Raw genomic sequence first — 9,982 nt, 5'->3', positions numbered from 1 at the left:
CTCACCTGTAGCTGCAGGGCTCCGCCCCGAACAGGCAGGCCAAGATCAGCTGCTTGCCAGGGTAGCCCATCGTTATTAGCTCCTTTCTCGGCACCTGGGAGAAGATGTTGGTGGCCTGCAGGACATACCACTCCGTCACCGCCTGGGTGGCGCTAGTGAAGTTCTTGAAGGTGCACACAGTCCCGTTGAAGCTGCACTGTGGAGACCGAGAAGGGTTCCTGTGGGTGCGGGGGCTGCTGGCAGGGCCCCAGCCTCTGCCCACCCCAGTCACTACTCAAGGGTCCCAGTAGGTCAAGGGCAGCGCTTGGCCAGCTGCCCTTCCTCTGTCTGCACCTTGGTGCTGGGGCTACCAGTTGCTTGGCACGTGGGAGATGTATTTACACTTATACTCACTTCTGCCTCACACACGAGATTATGGTCATGGAGACTCACATTCACAGCCACCAGCACTGCCCCATAACCACCACTATGCACAACAGGGCTGTGCAAGTGTTTGCTGTAAATATGAGTGTGCGTGTATACACACACACACACACACACACACACACACAGTCACACGTAGATGCAGACAGATGCCCACTTTCTGACATCCATAGCCACATGATATCATGGTCACAAACAGCATACACATATCCATCCAAAACTTGTTGCCACTGAGTCAGCTCCAACTCACAGTGACCTATAGGGCACAGTAGAGCTCCCCATAGGGTTCCCAAGGCTGTAAATCTTTACGGAAGCAGACTGCCACATCTTTCTCCTGCGGAGCAGCTGGTGGGCTCGAACCACTGACATTTCGGTTAGCAGGTGAGCACTTAACCAGTGTGCTACCAGGGTTCCTTATAAACATATCCATCCCTTCCCCCATATACCTAGATTCGTACAAGTCGCCACCACACTGATACTCACATGGCCACGTATACAGGCACAGACCCTGATGACTCCTCCTGATAGATACGGTCCCAGCCCCTTCCCAAGATATCCAGACGCGGTGCCCCTCGAGCCTGTGTGAGCCACAGAGAGTCAAGAGACTCTCTCTCCTCCTCCACTCTGGGAGAGACAGGCAGGACTGAGCCTTCAGGAAATGCAGAGCGCCCTTCCATGTCACCACAGCCAGCCCATCACGAAGTGCAGGCCACCACACAGACACAGCACAGACTTGGCCTTCTGCTCCAGAGGGCTTTCAACAGCTGATTTTTATCCTGAGCGATGCAAACAGTTCATGTCTGGCTGCTAACTGAAAGCTGGAGGTTCGAGCCTACCTGGAGGCACCTTGGAAGAAAGGTCTGGCAATCTACTTCCAAAAAATCAGCCACTGAAAACCCTATGGAGAACAGCTCTGCTCTGACACACGTGGGGTTGCCATGAGTCAGAACTGACTCGAAGGGAACTGGTCTGGTGTTGGGAAAGAGGAGCTCTTTCCATGGAGGTTGCTGAGTCTGTGGGTGTGATATAAGCCTCGCATTACCAGGGCACTCCAGGTAAAAAGAGCCTGCCAGAGAGTAAAGTCGATAGAGAGAAAAGCTGAAGCAAGAGACGGAGAGACATGAGTCCTAATGACACCACTGGAGCACCTGGTTCCAGCCACACCTGAACTCACTATATCCCTGGCCTTTTCATTTATGTGAACATTCCTATTTGCTTAAGCTACTTTGAGCTGGGTCATTTGCATCCAAAAGAGTCTTGACTAACATACCACCTACTTCTATTTTTTAAAAAGTTCTGCAAACAAATAAACGGGCAGTGGCTCCCAGCCTGCCTTTCCCTCAGCAAGACCTAAGTTATTCAAGAAAGGAAACTCCCATCAGCCCAGGGCTTGGCATGTGCCCGGGAACTACTTACTAGTCTCATGGCCACTTTGCACCCCTGGGCATTATGGATTTTTGGTGCTGAGCTGCTGCTTGCTGAGCCAGCGTAGTTATCCCCAAAGAGGTCGAGGACCACTGGATGGTCGGGGTTTCGCTCATCGATGAGGACCAGGGGTGTATGGTTCCAGATGGTAAAGTTCAGGGCCCTGGTGGCACTGGCATTGCTTGACTCGGGAGCCAGGATCCTTTCCAGGAGCGCTTCCATCAGTTCGTCCAGGTCCTTCAGCAAATGCTTGACTTTGGAATATCTGCGTGGGGAAGAAGCCCGGTCGGAGGGATAAAGGGCCACTGCCTCTTGATGCCTGTCATGCTGGTGGGCAGGACAACTAGAATCTGGAATGCTCTCTGCCTCCAGTGTGGCTGCCACCTTGTATAAGAAGAATGCCCTGCCCAAGCATGCATCTCTCCATCCATCCATCCATGCATGCATCCTACCACCCACCCATTCACTCATTCACCAAGTATTTAATAAGCACCTACTATGTGCCAGGTACTGGCAAGGCATAGAGGATATAGTAGCAGACAGCCTGGGTCTCCTTCCTTATGAAATTCACATTCTAGTAGGGAGGAATCATAACAACTCATGGTTATTGACTGTTACCACATGCCAGGTGGTAGGGGCTTTCTGTGTACTATTTTACTTCATCTTTATCACAGCTCTATTATTTTCCCCATACAGAGGTGAGGAGACTGAGGCACTCGGACTTCTTAGGAATCTCCAAGATTGCCCTACTGATAAGGGGTAAAACTGAGATTGGAACCTGGGTTTAGTGGGCTCCAGGGGGCATCCAGAGCATCCGGCTGCCAACCAAAAGGTCAGCAGTTCGAATCCACCAGCAACTCCTTGGAAACTCTATGGGGCAGTTCTACTCTGTCCTGTAGGGTCGCTATGAGTCAGAATCAACTCGACGGCAATGGGTTTGGTTTTAGGGGGAGGAGGAGTTCTGAGACCCTCCTTCCAAGAGGGAATAGAGAACATTGTGAGGAGTGGCATGTGTATGATCCTGAGGGTGCTAGATCTCAAGGAGCAATTTTGGGAACAGGAACCAGATTCAGGAGGGAAGGCCAATGGGGCTGTGGGGTTGGGTTCTAGTATCTTCTGCCTCTAGCCAATCCTAACTGGTTTGGGTCTCCTTGTATGTCCCCTTCATGGGCCTTGTCATCAAGTGGGGAAGGGAGAACAAGGTAGAATGGTTGAAAACTGCCCACTGTGGAGTCAAACTAGGCCTAGGTTCAAATCCTGCAGTTGCCCACTATGTGTCCCTGGGCAAGTTCGCTCGCCTCTCTGAATCTCCATTTCGTCATCTGTAAACTGGGGCTGCTACAGTAGTGCCTACCCCTAGGATGGTTGTGTGGATTAGAATTACAGCAATTACCCTCCCCCCCCCCAAAAAAAAACACTCAGCACACTGCCTGGCAGATCACAAGCACTCGTCATATAGTCAAAATTAAAAAAAAAAAATCACAATTATAATGAATTCAATATTTGTGAAAAAAAAATATGTTTTCTCTGCTAGGCTGTGAAGAGGGCAGGGACTTTGTTTTGTTCACTGCTGTATTCCTAGTGCCTAGAACAGTGCCTGGCACATAGTAGGTGCTCAATAAATACATATTGAATAAATACATAGGTGTTGGCATACCTGAAGACAATCAGCAAACGAAAAACCCAAACCCATCGCCACTGAGTTGATTCCGACTCGTTGCGACCCTACAGGATAGAGTGGAACTGCCCCATAGGGTTTCCAAAGCTGTAATCTTTATGCAAGCAGACTACCACATCTTTCTCCTGAGGAGTGGCTAGTGGATTTGAACAGCTGATCTTTCAGTTAGCCGCAGAGCACTTAACCACTGTACCACCAGGTCTCCTTATGCCTGAAGACAGGAACTTGATACTTTTTGAGGTTCTCTAAATCTAGGGAGTTCATGAGTTTCGAATTTTACTTGCTGCAAAAGTGAAAGGGAGGAAGAGAAAGGAAGGAAAGAAAGAAAAGGAAGAAGGAAAGGAAAAGAAAAGAAGGTAAGAAAAGGAATAAAGAGAGAAGGAAATGGAGAAAGAAAGTAGGGGAGGAAAAGAGAAAGAAAAGCAAAGGAAGGAAAAGAAAGCTGTAAGGAAGGAAAAAAGATGGAAGAAAATCAGAAAATGAAGAAAAGGAAAAAAAGAGGCCTCTCTGCTGAGGTGGGAAACCCTGGTGGCGTAGTGATTAAGTGTTAAACGGCTGCTTTTTAACGAAGAGGTCAGCAGTTTGAACCCACCAGGTGCTCCTTGGAAACTCTATGGGACAGTTCTACTCTGTCCTATAGGGTCGCTATGAGTCAGAATTGACTCAAGGGCAATGAGTTTGGTTTGCTTTTTTTTTCTGCTGAGCCTAGCTGAGTGCTCCAGGGACCACCTACCGGAAAGGGCTGGCGTTGCAGATGGTGACAGCGGGGAAGTCCATGGTCTCGAAGCCTATGGAGAGGGAGACGCTGACCTTCCAGCTCAGGTAAGTCTTGATGAAGACACCCCACTGCCAGCAGACAAGGGAGGTGAACAGCAGGGTGAGCACAAACCACATGGCCTTCTTCTTGGGCCCCTCACAGATGATGCGCTTGGGGCCGTGGGTGTTGGTGTTGTTGCAGTACCATACCAGCAGCTCCTTGTATGTGTAGCCAGGGCCCTTCTGCAGTCTGTGCAGGCACTTCAGCAGGTACTTTTTCACCTGCATGGTGGCACCTGCACAGAGATACAGGAAAGCCACATAAGATGTGATGCCAGCCTTGCTTCTGAGGTTGTCCCAACTGTGGCAGAAGATGGACATTGGAGACAGACATCCCAGCCCTTCCACTCCTTCCTGCCACCCATCCACCTGTCCGTCAGTCCATTCTCCCTTCCTCCTCTCCTCCCCACTCTTTCTCTCCCTCCACCATCCCTTTCTCCCTCCCTCCCTCCACCCATCCATTCACACACCTATCCATCTACCCATCCATTCAACAACCATTTATTGAGTGCCTACCGTATGCCAGGCATGCAACTAGTACTTCTGGACTCAATGATGAGAAAAACACAGAAGGTTTCTTCCTTCTGGGAATTTCCAGCCTAACAGGAAAGTTACTTAGATTCTCAACAACCCAGGTTCTCCATGTATAAAGTGGGGATAGTAATTGTATCTAACAGGATTGTTGAGAAGGTGAAATTAGGGGATGCACAAACGTGCTAAGTACAACACCTATCACAGACTAAGTGCTCGATATCTTAGCTATTATTATTATACAGTGGTGAGTGGGTAAGATGGATGTTAATCAAATAAGCCATCAAAAAGTGCATAATTATAAAATGTGATAGGAAGGCTTGGGACTCTGTGCCCTGAGATCCTAGAGACAGTAAAGGGCAGAGGTTAAGAATAAAGACTCTGAGCTGAACCGTCTGGCTTTGAATCTCAGCTCTGCCACGTACAGCTGCGTGACCTTGAGCAAGTCACTTTACTCCCCCTACCCTGTGCCTCAGTTTCTTCATCTGTACAATGGGAATAATAATAGCCTCCACTTCATAGGGTTGTTATGAAGACTAAATGAGGGAAACTATGTAGAGAGTAGGTTAATGCCTGGCACCTAGTATCAGCTCTTGCTTTTAAAAAAAGGAGAACTGACTGAGTCTGAGAGTCCTTGGAGAAGTGAGGGCAGAGGTGAGTGTTAAAGGACAAGAAGACTTAGCTGGTGAAGAGGAGCGGTAGAGGGGAAAGGCATTTTGGTGGAGGGGCAGCTCTAGCAAAGGCTCTGAGGTGAGAGGGAGCCTGGGGAGGTGAGCAGAGCCAGGCCATGCAGAGCCTTGTGGCCATGTTAAGGATTTGGGTTTCCATTCTAAGAAAACTAGAATCTTTGGAGTCATGGGGGTGTGATGCTATCAAATCTGGGTTAAAAAAAAATTAACTTTTTAAATTGTGGTGGTGCGTATGTGTGTGTGTATATATATATATAACAAGAATTTGACATTTCAACATTTTTTACATGTACAATTCAGTGACATTAATTGCTTTCATCATGTTGTATAACCATCACTACTACCCATTTCAAAATTTTTCCATCACCCTTAACAGAAGCTCAATGTCTCCCAAGCAATGAATCCCTCTTTCCCCCCACCCTTCTACCCCTGGTAACTGCTAATAGACTTTGTTCTCCATACATTTGCCTATTCTAGATATTTCATCTAAGTGGGATCAAACAATATTTGTCCTTGTGACTGACTTATTTCACTCAGCATAATGTTTCAAAGGTACATCCATGTTGTAGCATGAATCAGGACTTCATTTCTCTTCATGGTTGAGTAATACTCCACTGTACATATGTATCACGTTTAGTTTATGCATTCAGCTGTTGACGGACATTTAGGTTGTTTCCACTTCTTGAGTACCGTGAGCATTGGTGTACACGTGTATCTGTTTGTGTTCCTGCTTTTGATTCTTTTGGGTATATGCCTAGGAGTGAAATTGCTGGATCATATGGTAATTCTATGTTTAACTTTCTGAGGAACCTCCACACAGTTTTCCACAGTGGCCATATATTCCCATCAGTAATAGATGATAGTTCCAGTTTCTCCACATTTTCACCAACATCTGTTGTTTTCTTTCTTTTTTTTTTTTTTAAACATAGCCATCTTAATGGGGGTAAAGTAGTATCTCATTGTGGTTTTGATTTGCATTTCCTTAATGGCTAATCATATTGAACATTTTTTTGTGTGCTTGTTGGCCATTTGTATTTCTTCTTTGGTTAAATGTCTACTCAAGTCCTTTGCCCATTTTTTAATTGGATTGTTTGTCTTTTTGTTAAGTTGCAAAGTTCTTTATATATTCTGGAGATTAAACCATTATCAGATATATGGTTCCTCCCAATTTTTTCCCATCGTGTAGGTTGTCTCTTCACTTTGTTGATAATGTCCTTTAATGACCAAAATTTTTAAATTTTGATGAAGTTCCATTTATTTACCTTAGACTTTGCTGCTTGTGCTTTGGTGTCATATCTAAGAATTCATTAATACTAAGTCTTGAAGTATTACCCCTATGTTTTCTTCTAAGAGTTTTGTGTTTTTTGTTCTTACATTTAGACCCTTGGTCTATTTTGAGTGGCTCTTCATATATGGTGTAAGGTATGGATCCAGCTTTATTTGTTTGCATGTGGAAATCCAGTTGTTCCAGCACCATCTATTAAACAGATTATTCTTTCCCCATTGAATGGACTTAGCACCCTTGTTGAAAACTGATTGACCGTGGATGTGCGAGTTTATTTCTCAATTCTATTATGTTAATCAATACGTCGATTATTATGCCAGTCCTACAGTTTTGATTACTGTAGCTTTTTAATATGTTTGAGATTGGGAGATGTGAGTTCTCCTACTTTGTTCTTTTTCAAGACTGCTTTGTCTATTTGGGCCCCCTTGTAGTTCCATATATAGTTGAGGATTGATTTTTCCATTTCTGCTAAGAAGGCTATTGCAATTTTGATGGATATTGCATTGAATCTATAGCTTCCTTTGGGTAATACTGACATCTTAACACTATTAAGTCTTCCAATCCATAAACACAAATGTCCTTCCATTTATTTAGGTCTTTTTTAATTTCTTTCAGTAACGATTTATAGTTTTTTTTGTGTGTACTTCTTTCACTTCTTCAGTTAAATTTATTCCTAGCTTTTTTTTTCTTTTTCAGAATTTTTTTGTTTTTTGGGTGAAAATATGCACAGCAGATCATACACCTATTCAACATATTCCTAGGGATTTTATTATTTCAGATTCTGTAATAAACGAAATTGTTTCCTTAATTTTCTTTTCAGAATGCTCATTGCTGATATATAGAAACCCAAGTGATTTTTTTGTATTGCCCTTGTATCCTGCCATTTTGCTGAATTTGTTTATTAGTTCTAGCAGTTTTCTTGTGGATTCTTTGAGGTTTTCTATATATAAGATCATGTCATCAGCAAAAATGGATAGTTTTACTTCTTCCATCCCAATTTAAATACCGTTTATTTGTTTTTCTTGCTTGATTGCTCTGGCTAGGCCTTCCAGTACTAGTATTTCCTTGTCTTGTTGCTGATCTTAAGGGGAAAGCTCTCAGTTTTTCTCCGTTGAGTATGATGTTAGCTATGGGTTTTTCATAAATGCCCTTCATCATATTGGGGAATTTCCCTTCTATTCCTAGCTTGCAGAGTGTTTTTATCATGAAAGGATATTGGATTTTGTCAAATGTTTCTCTGCGTTGATTGAGATGATCACATGGTTCTTTTCCTTTGTTCTGTTAATGTGGTGTATTGCATTGAATGATTTTCTAATGTTGAACCACCCTTGCATTCCTGGGATAAGTCCCACTTGAATCATGGTGTATAATCCTTTTAATATTGCTCTTGGGTTCAGTTTGCTAGAGTTTTGTGGAGGATTTCTGCATCTATGTTCATAAAGGATATTGGTCTGAAAGAGCACTGCAGCTGCTGTGTAGATGATACACCAGAGTGGGTGAGGATGGCTCCAGGGGGTATCTGGTGCCTGCTGTCTATTGTTGAGGAAGATCTAACTTTTCCAAGACTCTGCTTCTCATCTGTACATGGAGACAGGTTCTTGTGAGGATTAAGCAAGACACTTGTCACAGAACCTTGCACTTGGTGGGTTCTCTAGAAGTGAGAAAATGAGTTTCCTCCCCTTCTGCCTCCCCTCCCTACCACAGAAAGCAGGAGCACCCCAGCCCCATCCCTAAAATCCCAGTTGTATTTGACCTTCAAGGTCCAGGCCAAAGGCCACGTCCTTCATGAAGCTGTCCCTGCTCTGAGAGCCTCTGTCTCTTTGGTTGCACTATGGGGGACATTGCAGTTCCTGCTTGCCCAGCATTCTCTCCCCTTGATTTATCCTCAGGTGAACTTCCCCTTTGCCCCAGTCTAGTTGGTGTGAGTTGCCAAGGAGACCTTGGCCTCCCTCTTTAGTTTTGAGGGGATGACCACATGACCCAGTTTTGTCCACTGGGACTTGATTCTGGTAATTAATGCTGGAACAACTGAGGAAAAGGCCTCTCTTAGCTAAGACTAAGCTAATGGTGGTATTTGGCCTGGGAAGCCTGCCTGAGAATGAAGCCAATCCCAAGGAAAGCAGACTCAGAAGATGGAAGGAGAGATTTCTGACATCATTTGATCACCTGGATCCAACCATGCCTGAAGCCATTTATTCCTGAACTTGTCACTTATGGAAACCAATAAATTTTCTCTCTTGCTTATGCTGGTCCAAACTGTGGGTTTGTCACTTGCAACCATTAGAATCTTGACAAAAAGAAACTCACCTTGTTCTACTCTATGTCACAGTTACTTGTGCCCATGTCTTCTAAGTCCTATGAGCTCATAAGCTCCCTGAGGGTAGCAGCTCTCTATCCCCAAATGCCCGTCACAGTACCAGCACCCCACCAGATGGACAGATGTATAATGCAAGACCTTCATATCTAAGCACATTTTAAACTTTTCCAAGCATGTTCACAGCTGACCCAATTTCTGACACAGTAACATCCCTCGCCTTCCCTTTCCTGAATCCTGGCCAAACCATTCTCTAATGGGAATCAAGGTCCATGGGCCTGTCCCGGCCATCAGGGCTGTAAGACAGGAAGTTCAGAGGCTGGCTCAACCCCCACCTTTCCCCAGAAGACCTACTCCCTGTTCTAAAACCATAAAACATTAATAAGAGTAATAAAAACAACAACATTAAAGCATTAAGAGTTTAGCATACATCAGGCTTCACCTGTTATTTCATTCATATACATTATTATCCACAACCGTAAACTTGAAAAGAACAGGGATTCGTCTGTCTTATAGAGTCCAGCACCCCAGGGTGCTGCCATTGGCCACTGATTCATGGTGACCCCATGTACAATGGAACTGGACCATTGCGAGTCGTAGGGTTTTCATGGGCTGATTTTTGGAAGTAGATCACCGAGTCTTTCTTCCTAGTCCATTTTAGTCTAGAAGTTCTATGGAAACCTGTTCAGCATTATAGCAACACAAAGTCTCCACTGTCAGAGGGGTCTTGGCTGTGCCTGAGGTGCATTGGCTGGGAATCAAACACAGGTCCTGCATGGAAGGTGAGAACTCTATCACTGAACCACCACTGCCCCTGAACA

At 45.0% G+C, this 9,982-nt stretch overlaps 1 protein-coding gene across 1 annotated transcript in view; it reads right to left on the bottom strand.

Annotated features, from left to right (window-relative positions):
• Positions 1-9,982, bottom strand: part of SCNN1B (sodium channel epithelial 1 subunit beta) — an 85,159-nt gene that overhangs the window by 24,387 nt on the left and 50,790 nt on the right. The window contains exons 2-4 of the mRNA XM_049903397.1: positions 4,260-4,578; positions 1,840-2,113; positions 6-196 (exon numbers count right to left, since the gene is read on the bottom strand). Coding sequence (XP_049759354.1) covers positions 6-196; positions 1,840-2,113; positions 4,260-4,570 — 776 coding nt within the window. The 5' untranslated portion in view covers positions 4,571-4,578. The remainder of the gene's footprint in view (positions 1-5; positions 197-1,839; positions 2,114-4,259; positions 4,579-9,982) is intronic.

Source organism: Elephas maximus, chromosome 12 (genome assembly GCF_024166365.1).
Source record: "Elephas maximus indicus isolate mEleMax1 chromosome 12, mEleMax1 primary haplotype, whole genome shotgun sequence".
Lineage (NCBI taxonomy): Eukaryota > Metazoa > Chordata > Mammalia > Proboscidea > Elephantidae > Elephas > Elephas maximus.
The sequence above is the reverse complement of the archived record's forward strand: the minus strand, read 5'-3'. Positions and strand labels throughout refer to the sequence as shown.